We start from the raw sequence: 23511 nt of genomic DNA on the forward strand, positions 1-23511 counted from the left end.
GTGCCGTGTGTTGTGCTTTTGCAGTGGGGTTGGCAAAAGAACAAAGTTCTGGTTGTTTGCTTTTCATCACCATAATATTAGCCACGTTGTGGCTTAGTTTCTAGTCCTGCTGCTGCTATTTGTGTTTTCATATCCAGAAATATATGCTTATTTATGCCTATGTTTTCTTTCAGAAATTATTTAGGTTAGTGCTTTAAAAACTAGATAGAATTTGTGTAAAAAGCCCTGACAGTAAAAAGTACTTAGATTGTGAATTTAGTTCTCTTCATGCCCCAGTATAATCTGTGGCAGGGATTAGACTCTGTTGTGTAATCTGTGAAGTCCTTGGGGTGTCACCTCCTTCCTTCATGTGTTCTCTCTCTGCCTGATACCATCTCTCCCACTATGACTTTTTTGGCATAAAGCATGGTTTTTTTATTGTGAAACTTTGCAGCTAGGGAGCTGTTCACCTTGAAATCAGGGTTGATTGTAGTGCTGCTTCAACATCTGGCATTTTGTAGAGATGCTTTTTTCTGAAGGCACTTGGTTGCTTCCTGCCTTCTGCAGGCTTCCAGCTTTTCTATCCAGATGTTGTGGCAGCAAGAGCACCGGAATGAAAGATTTGTACCTTCGTGCTCAAGTTGTGGAGTTGCTATTGCTAATGTCAAACCTTGTTTGAAATTGATGAAAGCATTTGTTGTCTTCATGGTCTTTGGATCAGTTGGATGTTCTCGTGAGGCTGTATGGTATCCTCAAGGGATGTGAACTGACTCACAGCTGGTATTATTTTACCCTGAAACAATATTTGAACAGGAGGTTGTTAGTGTTCTTGGTTGTATTACTGTTTCCACCATGACTAAATACTGCAATGACTTGCACTGCTATCTGCTTATGAATCTGGGCAAAAGTTTGGTATTGTATGACAGTTCAGTGCCTGATTAGATGCTATTGATCTTTTCTCTGTATAACCATTGAGTTACTAACAGCCTGTATTGAATCTCTGCTTTATCACACAATGAGATTAGCAGATCTGCTGCACGAGTGCTTTTTCTTTTTCTTTTTGACACTGCCTCATCTGACACCAGCATCTGTAGCAATAGGTTCCTTAAGCTTCCATTTACTTGAACTTTGTGTGCTGACATTGATGTCCCACCCCGTTTTAGGATGTTACAGAGAAGACTGCACTAGAAGATGTCAGGTTCTCTGGAAAACCTGTACTTTTCATTATGTTGCTTTTTTCTGTAGGGAGCTTTTGTAGTCTTATTTGTCCCTCAAACAGTTTGATCACGAAGCAACAGACCTCTACTCATGTAGAGTTCAATTACTGCTGCTAAGCCATTCAGAGCATTGTGGAGTACTGCAGGGACAGATGAGGCATCCAGAGCACACGCACCCATCACTGCTGCAGCAGGCTTCTTGGCAGGGGTGCGTAACCAAACAACTCGGCGAAGAGTGCATATGTTCCTTTTAGCACAAGAGTCTTTGGTTTGTGAGCCAGATGCAGCCTATACATTTGTATTATTGTTTTTGACCTGGACTGTATGATACTGTGATGATCATAGCTGATCATCAGCACAAAAAAGGTGGTCTGTTCCCACCAAAGTCGCAGTTCATTAGGTTCTCTGGACACCAAAGTTATGCGCCTTTGGCTTTGGATTATCCTTTATTCTATTTTTTGTTGCTTTTTAGAATAAATTTTTAAAGGTGAGTATTTGGAGTTAGTTTTGCAGTATCAGAGCTGAAGTCAGTGATGGTATTTGGCTAAGCACAGCAGCACATGGGATGTGGTGACTCATTACAGCAGAGGGGAGAAACCAAAGCCGCTGTGGAGAGGAAGCTTATTCACACTTAACTGCCTTTTTGGATGGGATGTCACCATGGTATCACAACACTGGGGCATACACAGAGTAGTATCTCTCATCTGCTGTTTAGACGCAGGTGTCTCCTCACATAAAAATGTGTGGAAATATAATGAACCAAATAGGAAGAATTTAGAAAACTAGGTGCATAGTTTTCCCATGCTGGCAACTACTCTACTGTAAGTGAGTTGCCACAGCCTCATGTTTCTGACCAAAAAACTTCCTGGAGTCCCATGGCATCAATATAAATACCTTCAGTAGTTGTTAATCTATAGCTGTGAGTGTTTTAAAATAATGACTTGTCTGGGATTGGCTGAATGTGCATTTCTCCTTTGACTGCATTCTCTTACATGGGCTGTGCAGCGACCAGAGGAGTTGCCTTCGGCTTACAGCCCTCCAGGCACTTCATGAGGATGCTTCACTTGTCTTTGCTCTCCAGAATGGTCAATTTTAAGCCCTTATGGTTACTTATGCTTGCCTTATAATTGCTTTTTTTTAATAACATTCTTGTTTATAGCTAGAGATCAGGTAAATGCAGAGATGGTTGTATAGAAATGAGAAGTAAAACATAGATGGCAGCAAAAAGGAAGCATGACAGGAGAAGTAGTACTTCTTATTGATGTAAATAAACTCACAGCTTGATAGTATTCCCTTTTCTGATAACCTTGTTCTGCCTATTGTATTGTGCATTTACAAAAATTTTCCATGATTAACCTAGCCTTGCTAATGCTCCTTTCAAATTCTTCATATAAGTAACATGCCTCTTAGCCTCCTCTTGGACTTTCCTTCTCTATCAAAGGAAAGGCACTGTCAAGAGCCTTACAAAAGTACCAGTTCTTACAGTTAAGACTATTTGGTAAAGACCCTGCTCAGGCTTACTTAGTGCAGGCTAAAACTTGAGGTATTATCGCAAGATCTGCTCATCCAGGCTTTGAGTTATCAGGTCTACTTTTAGTGATGACTGTTAAGAAAGGGAGAGATCATATCCTGACTGTTGAACACTTTTAAATGTGGAAAGCAAAGGGTGGTATGTCTCTCATATATGCTGCATCTGCCTTTTGACCTCAAGAAGACCTTGCCCGGAGTTGTCCAGGTTAAGATCTGTATTTTTTTGACTCCAAATTCTCCTTAGAAACCAGTATAAAGTTCAACAGAGATTTTACGATGAAGTTTGCTGTTCCTTTCTCTTAATGCCTGCCTTGATGGGATAGCTGTAAAGTAAAGAAAATGCTTTATATTTCTGCTTATGGGCGTAGAGGTTCTCTGGGAGCAGTTTCTTCTCCCTGGACTTCAGTGCTTCTTATCGACGGGAAATGTGACTCAAAGATGTATTTATAGCATTAAAGGGTGTATGCTTTTCATCCAGATGCCTGAGTAGCTTCTTGACCAAGACTTCCTGAGCTGCTGTGGTCATGTCGAGTTGTTAATTTACTCTTTTTGTGATGCTCTCTGCCCAGCCCTTGCCTTGTTTATGGAATAGAAATGCTAATATTTCTTTGGAAAAGTGGTGAGACGGCTGCCCTCTGAGCCAGACTTGCTAGTAATTTAAATCAGCACAGTTTGTCTGAGGTTAGTAACACCAGCTTCTCTGGCGCTCTCTTGGAGTGGTTGAGTTTGCCTGGTTGGGTAAGGCTGTGCAACACCAATCACTGGCAAGTCATTACTTTAAAACACTCATAGCTATAGATTAACAACTACGGAATGTATTTATTTAACCTATCAGTTTGTATATTTGTGACTCATCTCATGCCTGTTCCCTGTGTTTGGGATGCTTTAAGATTGCTGTTTGTTAGAAGTTTAAAGTCTCCCTAAGGCTTGCTGACTTTTCCCAGGTGTGAATGACTGTTCCTGCTGGAGCAGGAACACAGTGGCACAGCAGGGAGAATGAAGATCTCTGATCTTTTTCTCTTAGGATTTTGTTGGTCTTAAGCACCCAGTGGGCTCCTGGGTGCTAGAAGAAGGATATTTATGGGAGAGACCAGGGTTTATTTGCCTGTGTGCAGTACTGGGGTGCTGGTGGAGAGTGCTTGGCTCTCCTGTGGTGTGTGCTGCCCCAATGCACATGTGTATTTACATCCCTCCCCTTCTCACACAATGTCTCTGACATACAATATTTCTGCTGCCAAATAGCTAACAGCCCAGTGCTCTCTTGACCCACAAGAGCCCTGTCACAAGCTGTGACCTCCTTTAATGCAGTAAGACGACAGAAAGGCTTTTTTTGTCTGGGTTAATGAATTGACTTGCTGTGTGATGAGTGCCAATGAGAGGAAAGCAAGGTAAGGAGGAAGAAGTGGAGACAATATGGTATTAATTCAGCATGACCCCACAAGAGGCCCAGTCAAAGAGCCAGGGAGTTGTCCCATGGACTTCAAGAAACTCTTATTTAGAAACTACCTGTTTTGAAGATGTAATGAAAATGGGGATACTTAGTACAGAGGGTATCTCTGGGCAGTCTCTCCCATGTGATTACCATGTTGTCAGGTTTGTTTGAAGACTCCTTTTGTTAAATAAAAAAAAGGGGTGTGTGAAAAGCCACAAAAAATAACTGTGCAGACAGGCTGTGCATGGGAAAGCACAGATCTAAGCTGAACTGAAGTTAGAGTCCTGTTATTGCCTTTTGACCAAAGGGTTTGTTTGCAGAGCCCTTTAACATCCCCCTCTGTGAGTAGAGTTGCTGTGAAGGGTGGCTGCTAAACCCCTGCTCAGCTGGGGGACAGAGGATTATACTCTTAATTGTAGATCAGCCCATCTAAAAATGTCTCTTGGTATCTTCTGACACTCGTCTTTTTCCCAGCAGGCACATTCGCTGTGCTTGGCTGTGCCTCTGAATGCACCACAGCAGGAGGGGGTTTGCTACTCCCAGGGAAAAGGGTCTCAACGCAACGGAGGAGGCTGTAAGAAGGGTCACCACGTTTCAGTGGGGGCGTGGATTTGCTGTTGCAGAAGAGGGAGGGAAACATCTTTGTTGTTTCATAATCTGTCACAGGAGAATGGCAGTGATTTTCCTGCTTGAGAAACTTCTGTGACACAATGATTTCTCCATTGCAGTACAAGCAGCCAGAGGCAAGTCTGAAGGGCAAGTTGTGTTCGGTTCTTCCCCTCCAGGTTATGAAATAGTAAAAGTGTCTCAGGTTTTGAAATTATTCTGGAGTTTCACATCTTCCACCTTTCATGAGATGGTAAAAGGGCCATGGGACAAATGTCATTCATAGAGCTGCTGCTGGGATCAGCTGTGAAAACAGATGAGCAGACTGGGGGGAGCTGCAGGTTGCCTGTGTTCCTCCTAGTGTTATCTGAGTGGGGATGGAGATGGATTTGGGCTTGAGGGTGGCTCTCAAGAGCTGCTTTAGAGTTAACTCTCCCCAAGACTTTCTCCAGTTTGAATACCAGCTTCTCACCTGTGAGCTTTTGACCTTTTTCCCATAGGAGAGAGCTGGCTCTATAGGAACCACTGCTTTGCTGGCCTCTGACTTGCTAGCAGCTGCACCTGGTTCACATTTCTTGAACCTGCAATCCTACATGTGCTGCAGGACCATTTTGTGGGATCTAACCAACTGTGCTGTGTTCACAAAGCAAGGCAACAGCAGCTCGGTAACAAGGAGTTTTGTGTTGGGTTGTGTGAGTCAGGGGCTGGTTCTTTAAATCTCTAATCACCTTGTTAATGGGCTGAGCAGAAAGGTAACCATTCTGTTAAAGTAACGCTTGTTTCTGGAAATAATTAGAAAAACAGAGGTAATGTTTATAAAGTTGTGGTCTCCTCCTCCCTCTGCTTGGTAGGAGATGGTGTGGAAAAATACTCTCCAGACAGCCTGGTCCCAGGGGCTCTAGCGTGCACGCTCAGTGTATGTTGGCTCCATCCCAGGAAGGGGGAAAAAGGTGTGTGGGACTGGGGAACAGTGCCTGCCTTCAGACCTTCCCTGACTCTCTGGTGACTGGATGTGGAACTTAACAGAGAGGCCTCTAGCAAAAGCCTCCAGCAATGTATGAGCTGAAAGGAGCTCCTATTTGGTCAGAGTCTGGCCAGGGACCTTAAAGGAAGCTCATCACTAGGACAAATCTGCAGATGGCAAGTCAACAGGCATTTATTAAACATGGAGAAGGGGAAGGAAACCAGCCTATGCTTGAGAAAACACCTTTTGAGGAGAAATGATACCCCTGAGTACCTGCATGTGCCCGCAGACCCAGCTCTTTGCCTTTTCCCCATGCTGCTTCCTAACCTGTAGACACTCAATTGACTATTAAGGCTTCTTTCAAGTAGTCCCAGCAAGAGTGGTAACTGTGTTGGCAGATCATAAAAAGTCTGCTTTTACTTTTTTAAAATTATTATTATGACTATTATTATTACTAGCAGTCCTCCTCCTCCTCCTCCTCCTCCTCTGTTCTTGAGGAGACACAGCACTTGCCTGGAAATGGTGTGTATTTGTGTACATGCATTTGAGCTGCCTTAGGGGTGAAGTGATGGGAGGGATTATCTCATCGCTATGAAGGGGGTTATTAGTGATAATAATGCACAATCCCTATGCAGTGCAAAAGCTAACAAATAAAGTTTGATTAATGAACGGTGTCTTTTTTTTGCAGGGGACTGTTGGCTCTTGGCTGCTATTGCCTCTCTCACCCTGAATGAAGAAATTCTGGCCCGTGTTGTTCCCAAAGACCAGAGTTTCCGGGATAAATATGCAGGAATTTTCCACTTCCAGGTAGATGGAAAACAGGCTACCTTTCTCCCAGTGCTGTTGGTCAGGAGCTGGTGTGGCTGGGGTTGTCTACGTGTGTGGTGTTTCCCGGAACATTTTGAGGGACCTCAAAGAGCCAGACGGAAAAACAGAGACATCCAAGAAGGGTGATGGTGGTGGAAGAAGGGGCTGTGTTTGTGGTCCTTCCTTCATCAGCAGATCCAGCTGAGGAAGCACATCCCTGAACAGGGTGGGCAAAGCTGGCTGTGAGGGGAGTTGCTTTTCCTCTAGGAAAATCAGTTAGCAGATAAACGTCCTGGTGACATAAGTGCACAACATGGGGCAGTGATGAGGTGTTTGTGCTCTCTTTCCAGTTCTGGCAGTATGGGGAGTGGGTGGACGTGGTGGTGGACGACAGGCTGCCCACCAAGAATGGGGAGCTACTCTTCGTGCACTCGGCGGAGGGCAGCGAGTTCTGGAGTGCGCTGCTGGAGAAGGCCTATGCCAAGTGAGTCCAGGCCAGGCTTCCACCCCGCTCAAATCTCCCATTGCCTCTGCTTCCCCATAGCATCCTCAACTGCACAGATACTGTGCATTAAAAATATCAGCCTAATTACTAGCCTTTTCAACTTCTAGGGTATTCCACGATAGCTGTTTTAGTAAAGCTTTGCCGACAGGTGCTTTTAAGGCAACAGTATTGGCTTTTTTGCTAGCCAAGAAAAATAGCTCTTGCATCTCATGGCAAGGCTGTTCCTACAGTGCCATTTCCTGTCACTGGGGCCTGGGAAGCTCTTTCATGTGCTCTGTGACACCTGTGAGGGCTTGTGGCTGCAGTGCTTCAGGGTGAAAAGCACACCAGTCCATGTGTCCAGGTCTCTGTTCAAGGTGGAGGTAGTCACATCTGAAGTTCCAGTTTTGGGGTGGCCAGGGAGGCATTCTGCCATCAAACATGGCTGTTTTCAGTTGACTTAAGAAACTGAGCTAATTTAGATCAGCTGAAATTCAGACCCATCATTGTTAAAGGGTTTAAAAGACTGTGTGGAACTAGAGAGGCAAATTGTTGGGTCTTGATTATTTTTAATACTATTTCTTCTTCCAATAGTGTTCATTATTTTTGTCACTGATATGACTGAACCTGCAATGTGTATACATGATCATGTAAGATTTTATGCTGGGCTTTCCAAATATAGTGTTCTAAAAAGCCAAGCTGAATGGAGGGCGCATTCGTAGCTGTTGTGGTGCTGTTGATAGTTGGCACAGCTGAGTGCCTCTCTCCAAGAGAAGAGGAGAGTAAAGAGCCTGATGTGTGTGTGAGAAGAAGACTTCAGGAAGCCTCATGATTGTGTGTGCATGCCCCCTTCTGTGCAGGCTGAATGGATCATATGAGTCTCTTTCTGGTGGCACCACCACTGAAGGCTTCGAGGACTTTACTGGTGGAATTGCAGAATGGTATGAGTTGCAGAAGGCACCACCCAACCTCTTCAAAATCATCCAGAAGGCACTTCAGAAAGGCTCTCTCCTTGGCTGCTCAATTGATGTGAGTTAGTGGACGTATTGTTGAGCACTCAACTCTTACTATGTGTGGAGACAGCAGCAGGGTGGACCTGAGCTCCATCCACAGGAGGTGCACGGAGCATGCTGGTCCCCTCTTTGCTCTGTATTTTGTCTGGAGAATTTGACCCACAAGCATGACTTAGGCGCATGCTTTTCTGGGGGGTTAGGTTGAAATGTAGACTTCATTAGTTCATGTGTAAAAGCTCGCTGCCTGCCTTCTGTTTCTTCCTTAAGAATCTAGAGCTTTTGCTGTTTCATAGTTTTGTGGTAACAAATCATACAGGGAACTCATTAGGGTGTACATCTTCATTCTTAGGAAAGCCTGCAGCTTGGCAGTAGGTTGGTACACGCTGAGTGAGTTTGGACAGAAAGCTGCTGCTGGTGGCTCCTGCAGTCAAATGCTCAGAAGTGGCAACCTCTGTCCTAGCTGTAGCCTGTTTGTCGCACAAATTGTACCAAAATGTTCCCCAAAAATAAGGGCTCTGTTCTTGAAGCAGGGAGGCTCAGACTGTTGCCAGGACTTTAAAAGGCTTCATCAGAAAACATGTTGCCAAAAGCTGAACGTGCGCCAGAAGGAAAAGAGAAGCTTTATCCCTGACTACAAGAATTCAGCATCATTCTAGCCTCACCAAAATGAGTCTCAGTATTGTTTTTATGGTAGTCACCTTGCTCCCAAAGGAGATTACATCTTAGTTGTGTCTAAAGGGATAGTAAACTATTTAGAGGGACTACATTCATAACACAAACTCCAGTGTTTCCTCCCATTTTTAAAATTAAATTGGAGTCACAGGAGAGGGAAACTTCACAGCAGGAAAAGTACTTGGTTAATGTCAGCGTGCAACTTCGCAGCACTTTTGAGGCCTGTTTTACTCATTTGCACTTAGATAAGTATCTGACATTTGGATTTTTGCTCTGAAATGATACAAATCTCTTGTTGGGAAGTAAATACATTCTTTTGTTGGTAAGTGCTGAAACTTTCTATATCGTAAACTAGTTATTAGTAGGTTTAGCCTTTAAAAAAAACCCTGTGAAATCTTCTCTTCTGTGAGAGAAATAGGGACACAGAGGTCAAGCGTTACCTGGAGAGTGCGCTGCAGGCAGTAAGAGGGCATGAATCGACAGCAGGAAACTGCTTGACCCCACTCTCCCTCTTTTTTTAAGCTTCAGCTATGCTTGTTTAAAGATCACACACTTTCTGAAGTGGTGGGAAGGCAATGGTAAGCATACATTTCATAGAGGTTTAGGCAAGATGTCAAGCGGCCACTTGCTAGCAAGAAGTGTTTTTTCTCTGTAGTGTTTATAAGCCAGGCTGCCTGACTATCATAATCACCATGAAAAAGTGAGAGGGTGATGTGCCTTCAGATATGAATGGCATCCAGAGCGCAGCCTTGCTCCCCTGTACAGCAGGTCCCAGGGTGCTGGGGAAAGGAAGGAAAGCCTCTCACCCTGCTGTGAAGCTTAAGGTGGTGTTTTGACCTAGAAGCAAAACACTGGGGCTTGCTGGACCTGGGTGTTACCTCCAGTGACACCTTGACAGCCTCAGGCCAGTCATCCTCTGTGTTCCTCCCGGTCCCTGGAGAACATGGAGTTCATTGTGTGTATGCCCTTTGTATAGGGTTTGGAGATGCACAAGAGGGCATGCACCACCTCAAATGTTCTGGAGCCCAGAGGGAGCTTTCCTGTGGTGCAGGGCTTCTGGCATGCCACAAATGTAGGCCCTGGGTCTCCAGCACCACCCTGTATTCTGCCATCCCCTCTCTTTGCTCTGTCACTCGGATCCCTCTCGTTGCCCCTGTGCAGCAGCTGAACCACCTCTGCAGCTTCCCAGCGAGATTAAGGCTCTGTTAAAGGGAGAGGCTTTGCTCCATTGGTTCCCTGGCAGATGGGAAGCCACACTCACTGACTTTCTTTGCTCCTCCAGATCACCAGTGCAGCGGAGACAGAGGCAGTCACTTCCCAGAAGCTGGTGAAGGGACATGCATACTCGGTCACCAGGGCTGAGGAGGTAGGTGTGCTTCCTCAAAGGGGGTAAATGCAACAAGCTTCCTGTATAGCCTCCCCAGGGCACGGCAACCACAAAATCCTCTTCAACTTAAACTGGCTGAATGGCTGAGCACAGAGAGTTGTGGTGAATGGAGCTAAATCCAGTTGGCGACCAGTCACAAGCGGTGTTCCCCAGGGCTCGGTTTTGGGGCCAGTCCTGTTTAACATCTTTATCAATGACCTGGATGAGGGGACTGAGTGCTCCCTCAGCAAGTTTGCAGATGACACTAAGTTGGAAGGGAGTGTTGATCTGCGTGAGGGTTGGAAGGCTCTGTGGAGGGACCTGGATAGGCTGAATCCATGGGCTGAGGCCAATTGTGTGAGCTTCAATAAGGCCAAGTGCTGGGTCCTGCACTTCAGTCACAATAACCCCGTGCAGCACTGCAGACTTGGGGATGAATGGCTGGAAAGCTGCCAGGCAGAAAAGGACCTGGGGGTGTTGGTGGACAGCAGGATGACCATGAGCCAGCAATGTGCCCTTGTGGCCAAGAAGGCCAATGGCATCCTGGGGTGTATCAGAAGGGGTGTGGTCAGTAGGTCGAGAGAGGTTCTCCTTCCCCTCTACTCTGCCCTGGTGAGACCGCATCTGGAATATTGTGTCCAGTTCTGGGCCCCTCAATTCAAGAAGGACAGGGAATTGCTTGAAAGATTCCGGCACAGAGCCACAAAGATGATTGAGGGAGTGGAGCATCTCCCTTATGAGGAGCGGCTGAGGGAGCCGAGTCTCTTTAGCTTGGAGAAGAGGAGACTGAGGGGTGACCTCATTAATGAATTTGTGAAGGGCAAGTGTCAGGAGTACGGAGCCAGGCTCTTCTCAGTGATAGCCAATGACAGGACAAGGGGCAATGGGAGCAAGCTGCAGCATAGGAGGTTCAATCTGAATATGAGGAAAAGCTTTTTTACTGTGAGGGTGACAGAGCACTGGAACAGGCTGCCCAGAGAGGTTGTGGAGTCTCCTTCTCTGGAGACATTCAAAACCCGCCTGGATGTGTTTCTGTGTGACCTAGCCTAGGTGATCCTGCTCTGGCAGGGGGGTTGGCCTGGATGATCTTTTGAGGTCCCTTCCAGCTCCTAATATTCTGTGTTTCTGTGAACTTGGCAAATTCTTCATACTCATCCATTTTGTTGAATCAGGTTTTGCGTCGCTTCTTTCTGAAGAAATTACAAATTATTTGGTGTGTTTTTGATAAATGTAAACTTGACTCATTGAGAATTTGTCTAAAAAAGCACCTTTTTTTTCCATAAGCACTGCTATTTCCTTGTGAGAGGGGCAGCAGGAAGCCCTGTGCAGAGGGCACACTACCCTCTGCTGGTGACCGAGATCTTCAACACTTTTCTGTATAGTAGGCAGCATGGTACCTAGAATGCACAGCAAGATCTGCAAGAGACATGTACCAAGCAAAACAAAAAAAATAAAAAATAAAAAATTGTCCTTTAAATGCCTGCTAAATAGTGCCTAAAAGTAGCAGGACACGGTGTTCGGACACAAGGTCTAAGAGTAGGTGACTTGTGAAGGTACAGCAAGTGAAAACAAAGGAAATGGTTCATGGTGTCCTTCCACGCGTGCGATAGACCTTCAGTCCCTTTGCTGGTAGTTGTTCCGAAATAATTCCTGAAACTTCAGAGTGAGGTGCAGAAAGTCGCTGACATGCTGCACAGAGGTGAACACCATTAATGGGCAGGTTGATGTGTTTGCATTTGGTCCTCCTCTCAAAGCAAAAGCAAAGAGATAATTTGTTGCCCTTAATTCATGGAGACTTGACTTGCCAGGCTTTTCCTTTGGAGATAGGTGCAGGCTTTGTAAGGATAGTTCACCTTAAGCACCAGGGTATCGTCTCTGGGCTCTGCACTGCTGCTGCTCTGTGCTGTTTTCTCGGCTTTGGGCTCTAGAGGTGTGCCAGCTCCTTCCTCAGATTAGTGCCATGTGTTCCCCATAAATACTGGGTGTTCCCGCTGAAATTCCTACAGCTTTGCTTGGCCTGTACTCTGCACATGGAGATCAGCAGAAAACAGGCCAGGGCCTTGGCACAGTGTGAGGAGGTGCTGTCACGGCAGGGCTGACACCTCTGCACCGTGGGGCATTCATGTGGTGTGGCCAGACTGAGGATCCCATCTCTTGTAATAAGCGCAGTTCAGATTATATATAGGGAGGTGGGGAAAAAGGCATTTGGATGTGAAAGAGCAGTTCACAGATAGATGATGGTTTTAGAGAAATATGCCCTTGTACTTGCTTTTTGGCAGTCCTATAGCAGTTTTACGTTCCCTCTGCTTTAAATCCTATCAGAGGTAACTTTTAGAGGCACAAAGCAGACATTTTGGTTATCACAAGCTTTGAATGCAGAAAAACCTTCTCTGGACAAGCTTGAGTGCATGAAGCTCATTCAGAATCAGTTTCACTTCATGTCTTTTAGACCAAATGAGTGTGTGTTTGTGTAAATACACTTGAGTTTGTGTAGCACTGAGGTACTCTGTTGTGTCCTTTAATTCCCCTAGAAAAGGTGGAAGGGAGGGCAGTGCTGAGTCTCTGGGTAACTCTCCATACACTTCTGGTCTCATCAGGTGAACTTCCGAGGAACGGTGCAGAAGCTGATCAGAATCCGAAATCCCTGGGGGGAAGTGGAGTGGACTGGAAAATGGAACGACAAGTGAGTCCATGGCTTGTGCATTGCCCCTAGGTTTTTACAGTAGGGGTACAATCTTGTTTCTGCTGTCACCTGTCTTCTCCCTACCTCAAATTCTTCTCTAAGTCACATCTTGATGTGATGTTCACTCTGAGCTGTTTGTAAGAAGCGTCCCACCACTGTCATCTCCCACGCAGGGGTCACAGCATGTGATGCCCTTCATACAAACACCTGCGCTCATGGAAGATGCAGTCATTTGGTTGGTGGTTCCTACAAGCCTCTATAGTTTCTGCTTCTTTAACAGTTTAGGTTCAGTAGTGAGCTTCTGAAAACTTAATTTCTGAAAGGGCTTTAAAAATCCCTCCCAGTTGTTAGCAATGAAAGATGGAACCACTTCTGTGGCTGGGGAATATTTATTCTGGGTCTTTCTTTTTCTACAATAAAGCTCCGTTCCAGTCAAAGCATTAGCACTTTCTGCAATTGAAACTGGTTTTGATCCTTACCTTGGGTGTTTTAAGAAGTGAGGTATTGAATATCCCAGGTCCTTGCTTTTTAGTTCTGCTATGGTTTGAGAGCCCTGGATCTACTGTCAGCTAGATGTTGTGGAGTACTGCAATCGTGTGGAGCTGTAAGAAAGTGACACTGTTGTACCAGAACAGCCACATTAGAGTTTAACCTCTACTGTATCCTATAGTTGATGTGGACTTGTCTTTCAGCTGCCCAAACTGGAGCGGTGTTGACCCTGAGGTGCGGGAGCGGCTGACCAGGAGGCATGAAGATGGGGAATTTTGGTAAGTAGTGCTGGGTTTCCATTCAGGCTGAAGGGAATGTCTTCTCCTCTGCTTTTTGTCCACACAAAGTAAACTCTCCCAGTGCACTCTCCAAGAAGAGTGAGTAAATTCACCCCACATCTTAGCGATAAATTGCAGTGGGAGAGAGGGAGAATAGACAAGGTGGTGGTGTAGAAAACCTGTCCGCTCTAAGGAGATGTTGTATATGGCATTGCCTCCCACAGGATGGCGTTCAACGACTTCTTGAGACATTACTCCCGCCTGGAGATCTGCAACCTAACTCCAGACACCCTGGCAAGCGACACGTACAAGAAGTGGAGCCTGCTGAAGCTGGATGGGAACTGGAGGCGAGGAGCCACTGCAGGGGGCTGCAGGAATTATCCAAGTAAGAGAAACTGGAGAAACCCTTCACTTGTCCACTTGTCGTTTCTCTGGGAGCTGCTTCTGGGAGCTGGTTTGGGGTGGCCTGTGGAGGAGGAGGATGTAGCTGGGATATCCAGGACTGATGTCCAAAAAGTGCAAGTGTTTGGGAAATGTGGCTCCCTGATGAGGGTCTAGTTGTGGTGGTAAAAGCTGAGTTGGGGTCTGTTAGTTTTTCCTTCTCACAGCTGATTTTTGAAAGTCAGAGCCACATCTGTCCTACTTGACATGTGTTGTATCAGCATGGCTGCTTTCAAAGAAGCCTCTGAGCAGTTTGCATTAATCCAATTCCCAGACACTTTCTGGACAAATCCACAGTATTTGATCAAGCTGGAGGAAGAAGATGAGGATCCCGATGATCCTGAGAGGGGCTGCACTTTCCTCATTGGCCTGATTCAGAAGCACCGGCGGAAGCAGAGGAAGATGGGAGAGGACATGCACACCATCGGCTTTGCAATTTATGAGGCAAGTAAGGCAATACAGGTGCCTGGGAGGAAAAGAAAAACACTCTATAAATGAGGTAGTGCAGTTCTCATACTGGGCTTTCTACAGCTGGGTTGAGTCAGTCACCAGCTGCAGCAAAGAGAAGTCCACTTAGATGTTTAGAAAGTTATCCTCCACCAAAACAGTGGTCAAGCACAAGGACAGGTACCCAGAGAGATGCTGTGTTACTGGACAGAGTAAAACCTAGACTGGATCTCATCTATCTCTGATATTTGCCTTGTTTTGAATATGAGGTTGGACCAGATGACCTACAGAGGCCCCTTTGCACCTATAAAATTCTGTGCTTCTAAATGGAGGAGCAGAAAAAGTATTTAAAAAATAATTAAAAGTGCAGAAATGCAGTCTGCCCTTCATTTGTCAGACTGTGGTGAAAAGCGGCAGAATGAGAGCAGTCATCGTAGGGATGTGACTCTAGCTGGGACACCTGCGCTAGCTTGGGGAGTGTGAACCCAGCAGCAGAACCAGCCAAAACACCTGCAAAAATCCTTCTGCTGAAGGGTCAGAGATGTGCCTATGGTAACTCCTGAAGCAGGATGTTTTGTACAGGACTGCAAAGCAGCGGTGCTTAACTGGCAGTGAAAATAGGAATAATGGTCTTGCCTGTTTGCTCTGTAGCCATAGGCAAAATGTGCAACTGCTTGTGTTCTCAGTATCCCAGCTTTGAAAAATCTTGTCAGAGAATCTGGTCCCCATGGGCAAATAAGATTTAAAGCCAAGCTATGTCCCCTCGACCCGTAAGTAAACAGAAAACTTTATTATTGTCTTGCTCAGCCCCTGCTTCCTCTTCTGATGATTGAGGAGGCAGGAGGGTGAAAGAGGAGATGGGAAGAAGTAGTAGAAGAAACTGAATATATAAAGAACATCACTGACTGTTCCCAGGCCAGCCCAAAGAGCTGTGTGGGTGTTCCACAGTGAGCTACAGAGTAGAGAGTTGACAGGAAAACACGGCCAGCCCTGGCTGCATCTGTGCCAGGCTGTGCCTGCACTGCCTTGGGTGAGCCCTGCCTCCCTCCAGGATAGTGTTGGGAGCTCAGTGGTCAGTGGTTAGGGGTCAGGAGATACGGGCTCAGTGCCCACACTCCCCCTCAAGTTGACATTTTTTTCAAGGGTGTGTATGTACCCACTCACCAACAGTGAAAAGAAGTAGCCCTGGAGCTGCAGTTTCATAAGAAATAACTCTCTCCTTTTCTCCTTGCAGGTGCCCCCAGAGGTATGTGGCATGCGTTGGTGGTTAAGGTGCGGAGTTGAGGCTGAATGGCTTGAGGGAAGAAATGGTTCAGAAGATCCTCCTTCACTGCAGGACAGTGTTGCCTGTGCAGTCTGAAGTTAGAGGGTGTTTATTCTGGAAGTGGTTTTGAGCCCATGTCACATTTTTAGAGGACTTTGGGTTGGGATAAGAGCTCTCTGTACTGCAGAAACTCACCAAAGCTGTTCTTCCAGGGGTCTTCTCCAAGCCTAGACCCACACCTGCTCCCTTAGACCACAGCTGCTTTTTTCAGGTTTGCCCAGATTTCATGTTTGACACACAACCAATATCCCAATGTGGTGTGTATTTTCATTTCCCTAAGCACCGTCTTTATTGGTTTCTCTCTGTTTCTACCTGCAGATAGCTTGCCCCAGGGATCAGAGTGGGGTGTGCAATGCAGTCATGCCTATGCAATACATGGCAAGGCTGCAGACACCTCTGAGCTGTTGCTCCTCAGGCGAACAAGTGAGGTTGAGCCAAAATGCCAGGGTAACCTCATTACGGGGCTTGCTGTACCTATGAGGGTGCATGCAAAGCAGCCAGGGCACCTTGGGGCTCCAGAGGCTATGCCCAAACCAGCTGCTGCCATGGAAAACATGGTTTCATCAGGAAGGAAATGGTGGTGCCAGTTAATTACATTTCTTACATACCTCTGGAGTGCTTTAGCAGTTGTCAGCTGCTCAGCTGTCACCCTAGTGGTCCAAAAATTGATTTTTTTTTAATTAAAATTTTTAGTAAATTTTTAATTTGTAAATGTAAATGCATGTAAACTATGGGGGTTTTTTCTTTCCTTTGCTTTTCGTAAGTTTTCTGGCCAGACAAATATTCATCTGAGCAAAAACTTTTTCCTGACCAACAAAGCAAGAGAAAGGTCAAATACCTTCATCAACCTCCGAGAGGTGCTGAGCTCCCGGCAGGGGAATACATCATCGTGCCCTCCACCTTCGAACCCAACAAGAACGGGGATTTCTGTCTGCGAGTCTTCTCTGAAAAAAATGCGAACTCCGTGTATGTAGCTTTCTTGTAACCGTGTAAGCCTTGAAAAAATCAGATGTGTCGCATCTTAAAGAGCAGCTGGGCTAAGGCCTTGGAAAGAGGTGTGGGATCTTTCATCTTGAGTTCCCTAATTCAAAGCAAGCAAAACCCTTTCTACTGTTCTGTAATCTTTCATTGCACGTTTCTGTAGGGGTGAGAAAACTGGGATGTCAGTTGTGCAGAGGCATGCTCAGCTTTTGATGTGCCCTTAGCAGTGTTCATGCACCATCCGTAGGTGTGATGCTCCCACAGCAGCTATGGGACAGTGTGAAACACTTCTCCCACTCTGGCACATCAGATTAACACTGAGGCTCTCACTTTTGCAGTTTTAAAGAAAAAATAAGAAAAAGGCAAAAAAACTGACTAGCTAAAATTTGATTTGCACCCGAGAGCCTGGTTCTGTGCTGAGGTCTGTAGGCAGTGGCACTAAGTCACCTGAAGGGCTATGTCTGACCCAAAATCCTGTCTGTGGCTCCACAGGATGTTGCAGAGTTTGTAATGTATTTTGAAACTCTTGTTGCCATAGCTGGCGAAATACTGCTTTCAGTGGTGGCATGCAGTCTTTGTGACTGATTTAATCTGGTGACCTCTCAGCTTTGAACACTCGTCATTATTCCCATAATGTAATGAATCCCTTTTTAACTGAAACTTGAAGGATGAGCATCAGAAAAGGGACTTGTCTTGTTTTTAATACTGATTTTTTTTATCATTCTAGGGTTATAGATGACAAAATTGAGGCCAATTTTGAAGAGGTATATCTTAACTTAAATATCTTAAATTGAGATAATTTTGTTGTAAATAAGTAGGGTTTGAGTGCCTGTTCCCTTGTGCAGGGCAGCGTTTTCCTATAGGTATGACCAAGAACTGTTGTCCCACTTTGGAAACAGATCTTTGGATATCCCTAGCTGAATGTGAAACAATGGAAACATCAGCAAATGGCAACATCATAATCAATAATGAAGCCACGTGTTGTCCCTTGCCCACGGGAGTGAGCTTGGGCTCCCCAGGCAGACAAGACCAGGGGCTGCCTGCAGAGGCAACTGGAGCCACGAGGAATCCCCAGTGGTCTCCAGGAGTGCAGCCCTTTACCCATAGGGGTGTTTTTGCACATGGTGAGCCACTGCTTACTCATGGAAACGACATCATCTGTTCAGTCTTGCTGGAGCTGAGGATGGTGTGGGTTTTCCTGGGGAGTGGTTTTTGGTTTTGTCTTTGCTTTTTTGCTAGATGAGAGCTACATTTTGCTTGCTTTTCTTTAAATTAAGACATTCCAACAATAGTAGTAGCAATGAAATTCTGAATTTAGGTGTGATTTTTTTTTTTAAATAAAATGCCAGTAATTTATTTTTTTTTTAATTTTTTAATGTATTTTTGTGAAAGCCATTGTAAAAGTTCTTAATTCCTGCAGTGTTAGCATTTTGGGGCACCCCTGAAAATAGAACTGTTTAAAATCAAAGTCAAAGCACTCTACCTTCAACTTTGCCATTTAAATTGTGTTCTACTAGGGCAGAGAAGTACTTTAAGTCCTCCTCAGACAGAAAAGTTTCTCCTTTCTATATTCTCTCTTTCTCTTCTCTAGACCGAGATCAGTGAAGAAGACATTGAACCCAGCTTTAAAAAGCTTTTTGGACAGCTAGCAGGAAGTGTGAGTATTTTTCTGTTAACATCTCACCAGTACCGTGGGTAAGAGGGATGCCTCCCCCGGGACGGAGGTGTAATTCCCGTGCTGAGTCAGATCTCCAGCATGTGCATAATTGTGCATGCAAAGATCTGTGTAGTTACTCATCTGCTTATACAATGGGTTTGTGAGCGCTTCTGGCAAACAAGCTCTGCTCTCTTTAAACAGGAGGCTCCACTTTCATCCCTGCAGGTCCCTAATTCTGTCCTCGGGGCACAGCATTTGGTGCAGATGCATAGGTCCCTTCTGGGAGATGAGAGCTGGGCTGGGCCTTCTCATCAGCCTGGTGTGCTGATGCCTGGGAATTGGTGGTAGAGCTTTACCAGTTGCCTTTCCATCCAAGGGGAACTTGAACACCACGGGATGTTTGAACTTCACCAACTCACCCAAAGGAGTCAGAGGCTGCTGCTGAGATGGTGTCTGCAGCTCACACTGAAGAACTTGTTCTGTTCTTTTCTGCAGGATGCAGAGATCTCCGCCTTTGAACTGCGCAACATCTTGAATAAAATAATGGCGAAACGTAAGTACCTTCCCCCAACTGTGCCTTCCGTTGGCCACCAGTGGGTTTTCAGCACAGAGAGCAGCACCAGCCTGGGCAGGGTCAAACCCCTGGGCTGTGCCCCTTACCTGCGGCTTGGCTCTCCAAATGGCTCTGGCCCTGCGCTGTCTCTTGTGTCTTCAGGGGGCTGTGGAGACGCTGGGGCTGTGTCTGCACTGAAGGGGTGCTTCACAGGGCTTGTGCTTTGGATGGGTGCCTTTTTTCCCAGCATCTGCTACTGGGAATCGGTTGTCAGGAGGATGGATGGATTTGCTTAATGCTCAATAATAAAGAGAAGGTGTTGCTGCTTTAGTATTGAACCACTCGGGATTCAAACAGTAGCCCAGCCAATGGTCTGAGGTGTCCCTCTGCATTATTTTCCTGTCCATTAAACAGTGCTAAAGAAAAATGCTTGGAGAAATAAGTGTCTCTAATTTCCAAAGTGAAATCTTGCAGGTAGCCAGGACTGTGTTGTGTGTCTGTGTGCACCAGACAGCAGTGGAGTATTGCTGGTTACCAAGCTTGATTTGATGTTCCTCCCTTGCATGAAGCTACCTACCACTGACATCCTTAGGTCAGAAGTCCACGTTGTCCACTAAAGTCCACCTTTGCCTTTGCAGGCAGACAGTAAGTGCAGGACAGCTTATCTGTGTCTCTTGCTTCTGTAGCACAGCTACAAACCAGACTAACCAGGCTCTTTGCTTGGGGAAACATCACATCAAACTTTCACCCTAAGCCTCTTTGCCAAGAAATCAGAGGGCTGCTTATTAGCATCCATTTGCCTGCTTCAGTGCTGTGTCCCTCTCATGTGCAAAACAGGGACCACCTTAGGGCCCTCTGCCACCAGCCTTATAATTCTTTTCACATGTTCTCCCACCTGAAGCTTTTCCTTGCTGGCAAGTCCCGACCCCACTGACCATACTTCGAAGTGGTCTGGCGCAGGCTGTGGTGAGGATACAGCTGGACACCTATTTCCAGGAGAGGATTTGAAGTAGGCAGTGAATTGCCATTAAGTAACTAGCAGGTGTAGATCACAGTGTAAAGCACTAAGCACACATCACATAGAAGCAGAAAAACCACACCAAAATGAAAAAGTCACCTTGCCAATTGCAAAGGAAGCCACCAGTGACACAGAAGCAGGTAAGGGCTGAGGTGTGTACACTGGTTACAGAGCTCATGAGCTATTTAAGAAGGTGCTGTGGAAAAGCTTGCAATGATAATCCTGTCTTTTGCTCTTTCTTTACAGGTAAAGATATTAAGTCTGATGGCTTTAGTATTGAGACATGCAAAATAATGGTTGACCTGTTAGATGTATCCTTTAAGGCTAGATGATGGTTTTTCTGCCTGTGTCGGAGTAGGTGAGCTGCTGCTTTGCAGTGGTGGATCCATATAGATGTACTATTGACTCCTTAGGTAGAGAAGCTGGTTTTACCCGGGTTCCCGTGAATAAAGATGGTAGCCTTTGCTGTTGCTGCTGACTGTGGCACATGCATCCTCCCAGGCAGTGGGGAGAAGCTGTTTTCAGACAGGAGGATCTGCTTTGAAGCCTTCCCAGCTGCTGAAGGTTTGGTTTAGCTGGTGACAAAGTGATGTTTGTGCTGGAAAAAGGCACCTGGCTTTCAGCATGGTGTGAATTGCCTTGGTAGTAGAATTGGAACATTGCATTTTGCTGCTTTGTTATCTGGCTGGAGTTGGTGAGGTCATCATAAAGCCTTGAGGACTTAGCAAATAGAAAATGAGAGAAACAAATACAGAAGCCAGAGAGCATGCTGGCTTTTAGGAGCTTCTGCTCCTAAGAATAAGCGCAAAGATGTAGGATGGAGGATTCAAGTCTAAGAACAGCTGTGTTCAGCTTTTCTGTGCAGTGGGAGTTGAATTGTATAGTCAGAAAAAGGGAAAGTTACCAAAACAGAACGATGCTCTGCTATAATTTGGTGTAAAATATAGCAGTTGGTGAGGACTCCTTAGTGGGTTTTGGGAGCAGTGCAATGACCAGATGCTTTTGTTAGCTGTTTGCACAAGAACTTAACTTCTCCAAATAGCAGGTTTGGTTGTGGCTTTTCCTGTTTATAATCCAGACTTAGGACTCATCCTCCTGTAACTGCAGGTGTTGAACCAAGGATGCAGAATAAAATGGCATAATTGAGGCTGTTTATTACATGTATTGAAAAGACAGGGAGCTGCCAAAGGAGAAGCAGAAAATGCTTACAGCATCCTTTTCTTAATTGCAATTTTTTTAAAGTATTAAGTCACAACTGCCCATGTAAGTAAACCCAGTGCAGGGAGGGGAAACCCTTTTCCTTCCTTCCAAAGAGCTTACCTTAACTCAAACAAGAACGATGGGAGTGGTAAACTGGGCCTGAAGGAGTTCCACACCCTCTGGACAAAGATTCAGAAATACCAGGTAAGAAAGATGCAACCTATTTTTATCGCATGTAGTGCAATCAAATGTGGAGGTGGCTGTAGACGTAGTTGCCTGGTCCAGTGTATACAGTCACACTTCCCATCAGCTCATAATGCATTTGTGTCCTCAGTCACCCATGTTTTGCCCCTGGGACCCCAGGGGTGCGACTGCTTCAGCCCCAAGTGAAGGGGCTGCCTCTTTTCCTTGCCCACTCTCTGGGAGCTTTTTTGTTTTAATTCACCCTCAGATATGTTTAGAGTTTGGTGTCAGTCGTGCTGCTTTGGTAGCAATAGTGCCATTTTGCACCGGCATTCAGGGAATTCTCCGGTGTCTTGGCCTGCTCTGGCTGCTGCATTAAAAAGACGTACTTTCCAAAGCCACTTTTAGATTAACTCAAGGATGTGTACTTAGTCCTTCGGACCAACACTGCAAAGGCTCCTAAGCAAGTGCAGGCTGCATTTCAAAATGTTTGACTTCTGACAAAAGCCAAAACATGCTCTGAATTATTGTCAAGTTTTGATTTTGGGTTTTATGTTCTGCAGAAAATTTACAGGGAAATTGATGTGGATCGATCTGGTACCATGAACTCGTATGAGATGAGGAGAGCGCTGGAAGCAGCAGGTATCCATATTGGTCTGTCTCTTTTCTAGGATTATATCTGTTTCCAGCTGGGTTGTTAGATGCTCATTACTCTCCTGTATATCACTTGTAAGCTTAAAAAATGCTGTGTTCTCAGAGGCAGCCGCCTCAACACCCTGGAAAGGAGCAGGAGCTGGAGCAAGTGGCCGTGTCCCCTGGGCAATGGGAGTACAAGTGTAGGAGCACACAAACCAGGAACAACACACGTGACATAATCACAGCTTAAAATCATTCCAAGTACAGAAGAGGTAGTTGGGAGTTTCCAAAAGGGAGTAAATATTCCTAAAATTTGAGCATTTAACCAAAAGTAGCTTACTAGGTTTCTGGCAGTGTAGAAGATTGGAGTTTCTTTGTTGGTTGGAGCTTTTTGCATTTTTCTTTCTTTGTCATCTTGTCCTTTAAATCCTTGACTCTGTATTTCTAGGGTTCAAATTGAACTGCCAGTTACATCAAATCATTGTGGCTCGTTTTGCTGATGAAGACCTCATCGTTGACTTTGATAACTTTGTCCGGTGTTTGATTCGGCTGGAAACCTTGTTCAGTGAGTACACGCTTAATGACCAGAGGGACTCTGTTGGTTTGGGTTTTCAAGGCCACAACAAAGTATTCAGAAAACTTTGTACTGGAACCAACACAACTTCAAAGCTGAGCTATAAATCTGGCAACCTGGTCTGCGTGCTCCTCCTAGATCAAGGAACCAGCATTTTAGGCCAGGCCGCTGAACCACAGCCAGTTAGTCATCCGTGCAAACAACTGCATGTTGACTTAAAGACAAAGAATCAGTGCAAACACATAAATTGGCAAATAGTGTAAATATTACAGACTGAACCATTAAAATATTCAGTGTTGTTCTTCCACAGGAGTGTGCAGTGACTTTAGCATAGCCCTTTCTGGTTTGGGGTGTAGAGCACTGTAAAACTTTAGACTGTGGGACTAAATTCCCTTTCGATATTGAAGTCTAAGGAAGGGGAAAGGTTTCCAGTTCATTCCTGTATTCATCCTTGCTATCATCTCTCTCCTTCCACAGAAATGTTTAGAAAACTGGATACTGAGAAAACTGGAACAATAGAATTGAACCTTGTTAATGTAAGTTCATTTAGCTCCAAAACACTAGCTTTTTTTTTTTTTAATTATTTTTTGGGGGGCAGGGAGTGTTTAAGAGTAAAGACTGTCCTGCTCCCTTCTGACTGATCCTGGCTGGTTATGTGTATTCACATATATGCTGGGTTTTATATAGCTTGTGTATTCATAAGCAGCCTTAAGAAAGGTTACCCTTTTTATTTTTCTTTTCTTACAGTGTACCTCCATCATGTTGTATTCTGTACCAAACAGGCCAGGTTACCTTAACCTGAGCCACTTATCCCTTACTGGCAGTAATTGGAGCAGATTTGTACACAGGCTTCTTCCCTGCCTTTTCTGTCAATGCCAGGGTAAAACACAAGTGCAGCAGTGACACATGGTACTGACAATGTCTGTTGCCTTTTGCACTGTATGTGCCCTGTAGAAAGGAGTAAGTCAGGAGAAAAG

General features: G+C 45.3%; 1 protein-coding gene across 1 annotated transcript in view; it reads left to right on the top strand.

Moving 5' to 3' along the window:
- LOC104544144 (calpain-2 catalytic subunit-like) overlaps positions 1-23175 on the top strand; it is a gene marked incomplete at its 5' end in the record, with an annotated part of 24194 nt that extends 1019 nt beyond the window's left edge. Inside the window, 19 exon segments of the mRNA XM_010188917.1 lie at positions 6417-6535; positions 6886-7019; positions 7880-8048; positions 9987-10070; positions 12668-12753; positions 13446-13520; positions 13745-13905; positions 14236-14405; positions 15643-15654; positions 16497-16593; positions 16596-16698; positions 17441-17477; positions 18305-18370; positions 18866-18923; positions 20188-20252; positions 21277-21345; positions 21888-21966; positions 22409-22525; positions 23012-23175. Coding sequence (XP_010187219.1) covers positions 6417-6535; positions 6886-7019; positions 7880-8048; positions 9987-10070; positions 12668-12753; positions 13446-13520; positions 13745-13905; positions 14236-14405; positions 15643-15654; positions 16497-16593; positions 16596-16698; positions 17441-17477; positions 18305-18370; positions 18866-18923; positions 20188-20252; positions 21277-21345; positions 21888-21966; positions 22409-22525; positions 23012-23175 — 1865 coding nt within the window.
- Between the last annotated feature and the right edge of the window lie 336 nt (positions 23176-23511).

This window comes from Mesitornis unicolor, unplaced genomic scaffold (assembly GCF_000695765.1).
Source record: "Mesitornis unicolor isolate BGI_N332 unplaced genomic scaffold, ASM69576v1 scaffold39447, whole genome shotgun sequence".
Classification (NCBI taxonomy): Eukaryota; Metazoa; Chordata; class Aves; order Mesitornithiformes; family Mesitornithidae; genus Mesitornis; species Mesitornis unicolor.